The sequence below is a fragment of the Hydractinia symbiolongicarpus genome, chromosome 10 (assembly GCF_029227915.1).
Source record: "Hydractinia symbiolongicarpus strain clone_291-10 chromosome 10, HSymV2.1, whole genome shotgun sequence".
In the NCBI taxonomy this organism is placed as follows: Eukaryota; Metazoa; Cnidaria; class Hydrozoa; order Anthoathecata; family Hydractiniidae; genus Hydractinia; species Hydractinia symbiolongicarpus.
Window position 1 is genome coordinate 22,477,823 of NC_079884.1, and position 12,173 is coordinate 22,489,995.

The window sequence follows — 12,173 nt, forward strand, 5'->3', positions numbered from 1 at the left end:
TACATCACAGTTTTTGAAATTATATTACACATACTACAGAACACCTGCAGAAAAATTCATTGTTCATCAAGTTACCCCATATGGGTAATATGGAAGATTTTTCATAAAAAACCTCAAAAACCTTTTCAAGTGGATTACTTTCACATTAACAAAAATTGAAAATTTTTAAGATAAACTTTTGCGATTTTGTCATTTATTAGTTTTCAAATTTCTCGCTGGAAATCTTCAACTCTAAAAACCTATGTCGCACAGTAACTTTTTCGTCCTTATCATAATGTCATATACATAAGCTATGCAACAACTTTTGCAGGAAAATAAAAACACATAGAGAGAAAAAGGTTGTTATAAAAATATTATAAATTAATTTCAAACTGATTAGTCCCTGCGGCCATTTTGGTGTCAGCGGTATGAAAAACTATGCTAGAACTATACTAAGTAAAAGTCCTTTTACTTCAGTAAAAATTGAAATAATGACTTGAAACTTAGTATTATATGTTTTTAGACCAGTTTGATGAAATAAACCCAAAAAATTTTTTTGCTTCTACCATAGTTTTTGAGTTCCTGAATTTAGCCATTTTTGGAGACGCCGATAAACTGTTTTTGACAGCATATAATTTTGACAAGCCATGCGTACAGAAAACATTCAAAGTGATTCTCAGGATTTAAAATAATTCAAACAGATAAAATGTGTCCCAGGTTTAGGACCAAATACCTTATCCAGCTCAGAGAAAGTGGGAATGAGCTTCTAAAGCACAGTGCCAAATACATAATCTAAATTTTATGCCGTATAAATAAAAAGTGGTTAGAAGTTATTTTTTGTCCACCTGGATCTGCAACACGTTTACTTGCGCTAATCGCTCAGCCTGGTGCCACTCACAATTAATTTTTGAATATCTACAGAAACTTATTATGCAAACTGAAAAATGCTAAACAACTGTATTTTCTTTGCAGAAGTAACAATAGGCTTCATCACAAGTCCTGTGAATGTTGGTTTATGAAAAATGTATTATACCTTTAACCACTATAAGCGCTCCACTGGATTTGTATCACATTACACTAATTTTCCTCCGTGTGACACAGTTTACCCTTTACTGTACAAAGACTTTAAGTCTTCCGGCTCCAAGCGAATATCAGTTCTGGCTGTACTTTCCCAAATTTTGTTATTTCATAAAAGAAACCTGAAAATTCACAAACATTTATGAAAAATAGGTTTCTGTTCGATAAAAGAAACCTGAACATTTGCAGAAATTTTTTTTTGAAATATAGGTTTCTGTTTGTCGTGACAAGATATTTAACCAACATGCAATGCCTTGCATACCTAACTATACTCAAGTCTTGACTGTTCACTGTTATGGGAGGTCCAAATTGCTAGCAGGTAGCTATCTTTATTTAAAATGACAGAATCCCTTTAAAAATCTTTTGTGTTACAGCTACATAAAAATAATATATTATGCTCTTGTACTTTATCACTTAATTATTTAATAACAAATGTGCCCCTGGACGGCTGGCATGGTACTAGCTAGGTAGCTTAAAATTACAAAATAAGTATTATCATGATGTAACCATTCCTCATCATCAGACATCAGAAAGGCGTTTCCGTTCTTTACTTCTTTACTTCTGTGGAGTACCTCAAATTCTTGTAAATTCAATGAAAAAAAATTACTTAAGACTTCCTCTTGTTTCCCTTGCACCACTCATGGCATTTCTTAGCATGTCTTCAGTTCGAAGCCACGATTCCTTAGCTTACAACTGCGTCTCGTTCACAAGTTTCAGCGCTAGCCAATATGATGGATAACGTCGACCCTGGGTATTTTGAAAAAATGTGGTTCTGCCTTATGAATTTCAGATTTTTGCTGCTGATATCAGCATATTTTAGCCCTTGAGTGCCACACCTACGTATATTTATAGGAGTTAATTATCTTTAATAAACATAACTGAAGCTAGCCAACTTTTTAAAAAAAATTAATGTGTTTTAATAAGAATATATTTACAAAGACATTTTACATTTTTTGACCAAAGAAAGTGATTTAGTAGCTTTCTACGCTGGTCATACAATGCCGCACGATCAATTAAATAATTTCATCAGGGTTGCAGGATCTACACATTACGGGTAACGGTTAAACCATATTGTAAAATATATTCTTTGTGCATCGACTCGTCATTGCTGACGTTATCAAAATTCAAATGAAGTGTATTTTTCCACTGTCTTTAACGACCAGTATTTTTATGTTTAAGTGTCCTTAACATGGGTTGAATGAAAGATACAGTGAATTCTTTTACGGACATCCAGCTAGTTTGTTATAATAATACCCGTATTCTGCCTGTTTGTACGTCAAAAGCAATTAATGCTACGGAATGCATGACGTAACGAAATAGCAGTTACGATATATTTTCGCCAATACTGCCGCAAATCTAACGACTATTCTTATCAGAAAAGTTCAAGCAGAAGGGAAGAATAGAAAATGTTTGAAAACCTAGAATTACATATATTGTTTTTATTTGCTTAGTGCATCAGGGATTCAAAAAATATATAGGACAGATCATGGTCATATACTAATTCAGTAGCTAAATACAATACCATTGTGTTTTCATCATATACATAAAAGGAGGTTAAAAGGAGAATCTTCCGCTCCAGTGAATTTAGGCTTTTCTTTTTTCTGAACTGACCAAATAACTTGTCCGTAACGCTTTTCCGTATGTCGCAAAATTTTACTACAAAAATTAGGAGAATATTAACACAACAGCTAAACCTTTCCCTGGGCTTTGATTTTTACGTCTCTAGTATTTGCTGGGTGTTTTTTTTTTTAGAAACTTGGTTAAAAAATGGCGAGGGATCCGCGTGCATTCGAAATATCTGTGAACAGTTGGAAGGATGTGAAAAGGGCAATGTGACGGAGATGATTAACGTGATGGCCAGCATACGATAAAGGATTGGTGTTAGTGTTTTTTTAGCGTTACATGAAATTTCATTTCGGTTGTCTTTATCTATATAAATATTTACATGATTTCGGGCGAAATGAAACCCATTCCGGCGTTAAATTTATTTCGGGAAAAAATGACCGAAATGAAATTTCAATACACCTGCAAAAAAATCATGTAAATGCGATATACGTGAAAGAAAACTATTGAGCATGTGTACAAAGCTACTGCGCATCTGTATTGCTCATGTGTGCAGTTTGCGCGAATCTGCCAAAAAATCCATGTAAACAACGATTTTTCATTACGGTTTGATGTCTTTTAAATGCTAAAAACTTTTAAATGCTGTTTTTAAGTAGTTCACAAGGAAATGTCCAACGTAAAACTTTCCTAAATTCATTTTCTAAGGGTTTTAAGCATAGAATTTCTAGTTCTTGGCTTGGCTTAATCAGCATAGGACAACTTCAGTGCTTTGCGGTTTTTGTGAAGAGAATGTTTATAGGATGAGGTTTTATACTGGGTCTAATTTTGGTCTCAGAAAAGCGAGTATCTCTAAATTTTCTAAGTATCTAAATTTTAAAATTCGTCTTCTTTAATATTATATAAACTCTTTCGATGTTAGATTCACGTATATGGTAAATGTTAATTGGCAATAATTACAACAGAGATCTGACGTAAGTTATTCTTAAATGCAATTTAAAAAAAAACAACGGCCGTTTTTTCTAAACGCTATGTATTTTTAAACTATGGGCCCAAAATTTTAATTTTTCGCATATAATTTGACGAGTATTAATTTTCTCATATTTTTCTGTATCAGAAATTACAACACTATTTACTTAATTTTTTTTTTTAGAATTAGTGATTATAACAATTTTATTTTTTAAATGTCTGTAGAGAGCTTTTTTTAACTGAAGACCATCGCACGTTACGGATATTGTGTCTTTCCAAACGAACTTCGAGTTTCTGTTCAATTTACCCACCGGGTATGTGAAACAGTATAATTATATAAAACATAATAATTCGTTTTAATAATAATAGTGTTATAATTTGCTCAGTTTCTGAATTATATGAACAAATGAAGCGAAACAAGGTGAGATGGTAAACAAACGCTAAGCTTTCAGTTGATGGAACTACCTACGATAGTTGGCTACCCCTTGAAGTCGCCTCGAATGTACGGGAATTTTGTCTAAAAGTTAGATTTGAGCTTCAAGTCATGGCTACCCCTTGCAGTCGCCTCGAATGTACCGGAATTTTGTCTAAAAGTTAGATTTGAGCTTCAAGTCATAGTGAAAGTAGGGCACCGGACTGAGAAATTTGTTTGAAATACCAAACGTTTAAACAAGCAGTTTCGTAGCTTTCGAAATATACTGTACATACAACTTTTTTATGACATTGTATATTTAGATTTTATGACGATTTTATTTTGTATCTTCTATTTCTTCACAAATTAAGTATGCTTTTATTACCTGAGCCAATTTGTTGTCTTGTGATTATTTATCAGGGATTTGGAAAGGCTGGTTCACACACGCCAATAACGCCCGTAGTGAACGATGTTTAAAAACGATAAATTTTTTTAAAAATGTGAACACTTTTCCTTCGTTTAAAACTTAACAGAGTTGCGCGATAGAACTCATCGCTTATACCTAAAACATTGGCAGAATTAGTGTTGGAAAAAAAGAATGAAAGAAAAAGTTCTTAAGCGTAGTGTTCCGACGAAAAGACTCCGCGAAGTAAACTTCTTTATATTGTATTTCGTTCACGCGTATGTTAGATAGTTCTCCGGTAGCTACTGCTATGCTCCACCGCACAACCGCTGGTGAGAGTAAAATCGACTACTGTCATCAGTCCTCGTTGAGAGACTGATCAGTAAGGACTAGAGGAAAGATATTGCGTCGAAAAAGGCGACAGAAATCGATTCACGTATCGTACGTTCTATTGTTTCAAGTTCTTTGCAAGTGAAAAACAGGTCTGGATAGCGGAGCATGGCGATAATCTGCGTTATTTTAAAAATAGTAAGTGTTATGTCTTAATTTGTATTTATTTGCGTTGTTTTGGTCTGTGTATTTATTTATTATCTTTTTTGTAGCTTTGTATTGTATATCTCTGTGTGTTTGTCGAAGGTAGTTCAGAAGGTTTTCGAATAAATCGCATATTCTTTTTTCCACAAAACACGCAGTAAAAATTTGCTATATCTATGTAAAACGATAAAGGAACTGAAAAAGTATCCAGCATTTCTATGTGTTCCTTTTTTGTAAAATAATATAACGCTGTCTGGGTCACAGGTTTCTTGAAAGTAGCTTGCACTCTAAATCTTCCCACAGGTTTAACCTTTTTTTATTTTTAGATAAACGCAAAAGCAGTAACAAAACCAATCCTTTTCGGCGAAAAGAGGATGCGGCAACATGGAAAAAATGTGAGCCGAATTCCACTTTCTGGTACTTTTAGTTGCACGTCGTTCTACAAAACTCATCGTTCGCCACTGCTCACTATCATTGTTACCGGTACCGTGAACATGTAACGCATGCTAGGGATTGGAAAATTATCACATTTATACGAAAATAACTTCAATGAGAATTAATACCCAATGTGAAATGAAGTTGAGTGAATGGGTAAAGCAGAATAAATTCTATCTATGAAATTTTATCGTCACATTAACACAAAGAATAATTTTTTTTATCTGATCTCGCTTATATTCCACAACCTGTAAAAATTAAATAAGCAATCCCCACATCTTTCAAACATTTGATGAAAGAAAAATGTAGGAAGTTGACCTGTTTTATTTTTATAGAGAACTGAGACAAATTCAATGTCAACACGATTGGCACATGTAGTAGAGAGGAAAAAAATATTTCACCAAGTGCGTGAACTACCTTTTTGTGGGAGCCATGTTAAAATATAATTGGTTTTTACGTAGATGACTTGCTAATGTTTCCCAATGTTTGCGAGAATTTTTTACCTGCTAACACATTCTTGTAGGTAAAAAGGCAGGACATATAGGGTAAAATGGCCATTTCGTACGCGCTTTTTGGGAAGCACAAAATCCGGAAGGCACTAAAACTTTATTTTTTTTAAAAGAAATTTCACCTATTTTAAAGGAGAAGTAAGGAAAGAACTACATATATGTTTTAATATAATGAAAACATTCTAACATATCACGAAAACAACATGGGATAAAAAATTCTAAATTTTATTATGTCCAAATTAGGTCCCCAAAAAGCCACAATTATTGAACAAAAGCCAAATTGGTTCGTACATATTATCAGCCAGGATTGTTAGGATGTGCATCCTTACTTCTTTGTCTCCCAAGAGAGATTATAATTTATCGCGAGGTTCGAACGATGAAGAAGACAAGTTAAATTCCAGTAGAACAACATCGTGGAAAAAATAATTTTCAACAATAACAACATGCGAAAGTAGGTAAACAAAAAAAACTTTGAGACTGTTTTTGTTTTGTTTTGCTATCACAAAATAATGCGTCTGTTTACATCCCTGCGGACTTACGTCACACAAGTTAGTATTTTGCTGAACAGAAGGCTAATCGATACACTGTCATGGTGGCGACCGTACGACTACTTTGACCTTAAATGTCTCGAGAACAAAAGCTCACAAATATAAAAAAATTAACACAGTTTATATTCACAATATAATGAACATTTTAAGCACAACTTGTTATCAATCGTTAGTTCTCCTTTAAGCAAATATTTCGTTTTTGGATTTATTTGACTTCTGTGGCCTGTTGTTTATATAACCTACTAACAGAAATGAGTGCGCGTGCCCATTGTTGTTATTGCAAAATCAAAACATTGCGTCGCACGGAAAATGATTCGTTTTGAACTGAAAGAGTTCAGCTCTTTTACCAGTCCATTAAGGCTCTGGTTACAAAGCATGACAAAACATGACAGAAAATGGCAGAAGTTAAAAGCTTAGCTAGCTACTTTTAGAAAACTGTTCCGGGATTTTCAAAAAGGGAAGTTTGCAAAAAATTTCAGTAAGCCATTTAACGATGGAGCCTGCTTCAAGTTTTTTACGAAAAGAAGACAACAATAACGCAACAGCTAGTAAAACAAAAAATATTCTGAAAAAATTACCCGGAAACTCGTTTGGAATTTGGAACTTTCGCAAAATGCATTACAAAAATAGCAAAACTGTCTGATCTTAACAAGAACGTAAATTTACAAGTTTTAACAAGATCGAAGACCCAATACAACTGACCCAACCTGGCGCTAAATTTGCTAAAATATGCCCTCAATAAACAAAAAATAATAGTTGAAAAACAAATGCAATCCCAATGTATTTTCAATCCTATATTCCTAAAGATATATAAATTCGTGCAAATAGTCAATTTGGTGTATAGGGTCCTTCTTTTCTTGTCTGTCAGTGCGCGCGCATATACTACTATATAGGAGGCATGATGAGTACAGTAACACTTCTTTGACACTTTTTGACGATCAAACCCTTATTAAAAAACGCTCCCTCGACACCCCTCAAAAAACTTGTGACGTCACAGATTTTATCATAGGGGGAGCTACTAAAATCAAAGGTCGACGATCTTTACGCACACCTTGGTGAGGAGCTGGGGCAGCCAATCGCGAAATATTACAACGAGTTTGAGGCACGAGGAAACCAGCTTCTTTTTGATGGCATAGAGATCACGAAAAGGAATGGTGAATTGAGGAGCGTTGCCGAGATACGGAGGAGGTTAGGTACAAATTGCTTGCGAGCCATGGGGTTTACCGACTATATTACACCAAACAAAGGCAGTAAAGCAATGGCTCAGAAACTCATTAACGAGATTGTTCACGTTGAAGAGAAGGCCGATGATATCGAAATGGTGCCGCTGCTCGTCCTTGATAAAACGGAGAGCCTGTTTGAAGAGACTCCCCTTGGCGGCAGCGAAGCCTTCACAGAGCGTGAAAGAAGAGGGCTCAACCTCGAACTTCAAACGCTAAGGGGGTAACCTGAAGCACTTGAAAAGCAAGATGATCTTCTACGACAGCGAGATCGCCAAAGCAGAAGCCAAGGTGAAAAGGTTTGAGACGAAGAAAGTTACATCTGGAGTATCTGAGGAACCATCTGGAACGAAGACATTGCAAAGGCTAGGGAAGATCTAGAACGAGTCCAAGATCAAAAGGAAGCAGTACGAGAAGCACACGGTTTACTATCATCTGACACTCAGAGCCAACTGATAGCAATTAAGGAAACGCTGATGAAAATCGCAGAAGGCGATAAATCTCTGGTTGAAAAGCTTAGAATCCTGTTCAAGGAGCAAGGGATTACTATAGCAAGCATTGTTTCCGCTGTTGGCTTGCTCATATCCACCATTGTGCTTGCAGTTACAGGTGGTGGTGTAGCCAAGCACCTATACATGGTGATCGCTGCCGCTGCTGCTCTTGTTGTGGCATATGTTGGGAAGAGAGCCAAACTATCGTAAATATTAGTCTAATGTGTTGATCAAAACACATTAGACTTTTTTTATTTCTTCAACCAAATGTACAGTAAAATAACTACTCCCGTCGTAATCAATGTGGCCTTGGTGTCATCGTGGTTTTCAGCCTCTATTGCTAGCGTAGTCTGCGTCTCCACCCTGTGCTTCTCATGTTTAGAGATCACGTGGCCCACCTGTGGTAGACGATGTTTAGGGATCACGTGGCTCACCTGTTGAGGCCGGCGCTTAATATCAACAATGATGTCAGCCTGCTTCGCGTTAATCTTCGGATTTATACCGATTGAAAAATAATCTTTGCTAATCAAAATTTTACTCGTGAAATTCACAACATTTCCAATATATAGGCTCATGTCACTTGGGATCATATAGACGCCATGAGCAACACTAAAATCCACCTTGGACCAAGCATATTTCAGCACATTTTGAAATTCGGCAATTTCCTCACTCGTGTCGCTAGGTCTAATTATCACGTCCTCAAATGTCGTCAAGTACAGGCGTTGAGCATCAGTTGCGCTGCCTTGGTTTCCAATGATTCCAGATCTTTCATTTTCCTGGCTTTCGAGAATTAGGTAGGCATGGAAGCGCACGCTTTGGGATAACCGTAACCTGAGGCCCTGGGATTTTTCAATGATCCAGCGATTCCACGAGTCCTCGTTAAGGTAGCTACGACCCGAACCAGGATAATCTTAGCGATGAAGTTGCCAACTACTGAAGATGGTTTCGTTTCTCCACTCCTTTCTCACCGCCAGATACTCCAAACTCGCGAGCCAGTTGCTGGAGTTTTTGTTTGTTGAAGGGGTTGTTTAGATGTCGAGATCCAACTGAGCCCGGTAGAGAAATGTTAAGCTCCGATAGAATTTTACGGATTTGGAAATAGGCGTGATCTCGATACACGGTACGAACCATAAGTAACTCGGAGGTAAGATGCTGAATGGAAATACCGCAAGCAGATGTTGCACAGTAGGTAGCAAAATTAAGTTGAGTGGACCAGAGACTGAAAGGGTAGCTGTTCCACTCCTTCACTAGCCCGCTAGTGCCAGAATGGAATTCATAGTCGACAAAGATGTCTGGAAATTTCACCCTGAACGAGGACCCTTGAGCATCAATAACGATGTTCTGCACTAAAAGGTCATCCCCCTTAAGTCTCTCCAAATATCTCCCATGGTTGGGTGCATACTTTGCTTTCGGGTTGTATGAGTAAATGCTCATCATTTCTTTAAGAATAAACATGAAGCAACTCTACATCACTAACATCGAGAGGCCTACGATTTTTGACGATTACTTAGGGCAGGATACGAGGATTGCTCTGAAGTCGATTAGTGTTCGACCTACGTGGCTGAATATTTACAGTAACAACGACTTCACCATCCGTAAGGTGGGTTCTAATCAGGAGGAACTCCGAATTGAAATCATGAACGACTTGTACAGAATCGAGGATTTAGCGACCATTGTCAACATTGAAGCACAGGGTAGGATCCAACTGTTTGTCTTGAAAAATGGACTCTGCAGGCTCCGTGTGAATGACGGGTACATAGTTGTGATTCACAGAGCATTGCAGGAGCTTTTGGGCCTACCCTATGATCCTAGTAAGAAGTACTACACGAGTGGTGACTACGATGCAGTCTATAGGACTGACGTATACCATCGGCTGAGACTTGTTAGCCCTCAGTTAGATGAGGATGATTGCTTACTAAATGGGAAGAAATCAAAATTTTTTGCTTTGCTTCCCACCGAAGAGTTAAACGAATGGGGAATCATGCTTACATGCAGTTTTGACACTCCAATCTACCTTCCTTTAAGAGGCTCAACAGAAAGACTGTAGTTCATGCTAACAGACGGGCATCATCATGAAAAAAATGTTTCGTTCGTCGGAATTACGATGCATTTACTCATAGAATAAATGGCTGGTACAATGAACCTTTACCCAACTTTGCCGCCAAGTGCGCTTGAGCACGATAGTATACACGAAAATCAGGTCTACAGACTAAAAAAGATCGAAGAAATCGAGATCTTCTTCCGAGAAGAGATCAAAGAGAGAGAAACACTCTACAAAAGCTTTTGGGGGATGTGGCTTCGCTATGCTGATCTTGGTATGATTGTTTTTACTGTCATCACCTCCGCAGCAGGTACTGCCACGCTTGCAACCGGATTCGGAGCCCCCATAGCAATTGGTTTTGAAGCATCTGCTGATCATGGTATGATCGCAGTAGGCATAGGGCAAGTAGGTTTGAAGAATGCTTCCAAACGGATACAGTATAAGGTGCACAAACATGAGTGCATCAAACTCCTAGCTGAATCAAAGCTAGACACTGTCTACAATAAGATCTCTAGAGCGATCGAAGATGGTACAATTTCAGACGATGAGTTGGTTTAAGTGGATCATCTAGGAAAAACAACGCTACATGATGCTCAAGGAGCAGATCCGACAAGGAACGAAAAAAGCTGTGAATTCCATCAACGAGAATGAACGCGCAGAGTTGCTGGCACAAGCAAAGCAAGAAGCCAAAGATGAACTTTTGAAAAAACTACAATCTGCAAAGTATTTCAGCGGTACTTAGATTCCTCGCCTGCCTATTCAATCTGAGTTTTATAAGCTACAAAACTACAGCTTCGTGCCTTACCTGCGCGTATATTGGTACTCATAATCGATCTGGCAACTGATCACTTCTCCCGTATCTTAATCTATGAGCAAGTCGTCATCATGTACGACAAGTCGCTGTTTTAAAGCGAGATCCCTCAAATATTGTTCAAGATTTTTCTCCCATGCAATTTTAGCACAAAGCTCGCAGTAAGGACCGTCTGTTTGTGTTGAAACATCTTTGTACTTAGCTTTGCGAATTGCCTCAACAAGAGCATGCTTATTCATCGTAGAGTAACGAGGAATATGCAGCGATTGTGCTTCTTTTCAAAGTGCGTTCATGTTTGTTTCCACAATTACTCCATATCCCTTTTTTCATCTTCTGAAAAGCACCAGTCTATAACTCTGTCGGGATGCCAGGCTATCGGGGCTAGTTCATCCTTAATTCTCCGCTTTCCGCTGGTGATAGTCATTAAGAATTTGAGGCTCAGTGTTCCTACTACACATTTCGTGAGTAACAAACCAGTCTGGAACATACTTGAGTAGCCAGGGATCATCTTCAACCACCCTAGTATACATTTCCTGTGTCATGAGATGCTCTAGAACAAACTTGAGCATCCGGAGATACTCGTCAACGGCTTTCGTACACATCTCCTGAGTCATGAGATGATCTGGGACACACATGAACAAGCAGGGATCCTCTTCAAGAGCTCTGGTCCACATTTCCTGAGTAACAAACCTATCAGGAACATCGTCGAGTAGCACAGGGTCCCGTTCAACCACCCTAGTGCAAATTTCCTGTGTCTTGAGATTGTCTGGGACATCCTCGAGTAGCCCGGGATCATCTTCAACCGCCCTAGTCCACATTTCCTGTGTCTTGAGATGGTCTGGGACACCCTTGAGTACCCAGGGCACCCATTCAACGGCTTTGTGCACATTTCCTGTGTCATAAGATGCTCTGGAACATACTTGAGTAGCGAAAGATCCTCTTCAAGGACCTTATTGCACATTTCCTGTGGCATGAGATGCTCTGGAACAAACTTGAGCAACCGGGGATACTCGTCAACAGCTTTCGTGCACATTTCCAACGTTTTGAATTGATTTGGAAAAACCGAAAGCAGTCAAGGATCCTCTTCAATGACCTTATTGCACATTTCCTGCGTCAAACGATGCTCTGGAACAAACTTTGACAAACAAGGATATTCTGCAAGAGCGTTGCGAGTTGCTGCTACT

General features: G+C 37.9%; 1 protein-coding gene across 3 annotated transcripts in view; it reads left to right on the forward strand.

Annotated features, from left to right (window-relative positions):
* LOC130613196 (putative leucine-rich repeat-containing protein DDB_G0290503) overlaps nucleotides 1-4,386 on the forward strand; it is a 32,455-nt gene extending 28,069 nt beyond the window's left edge. For 2 of the 3 annotated variants that reach the window (XM_057434524.1, XM_057434523.1), the window contains exon 5: nucleotides 2,809-4,386. In XM_057434524.1, the coding sequence (XP_057290507.1) occupies nucleotides 2,809-2,927 (119 nt within the window). In that variant the 3' untranslated portion in view covers nucleotides 2,928-4,386. Of the gene's footprint in view, nucleotides 1-1,266; nucleotides 1,376-2,808 lie in introns of all 3 variants that reach the window. The other variant, XR_008975622.1, reaches the window with a different exon arrangement.
* Nucleotides 4,387-12,173: the final 7,787 nt, after the last annotated feature.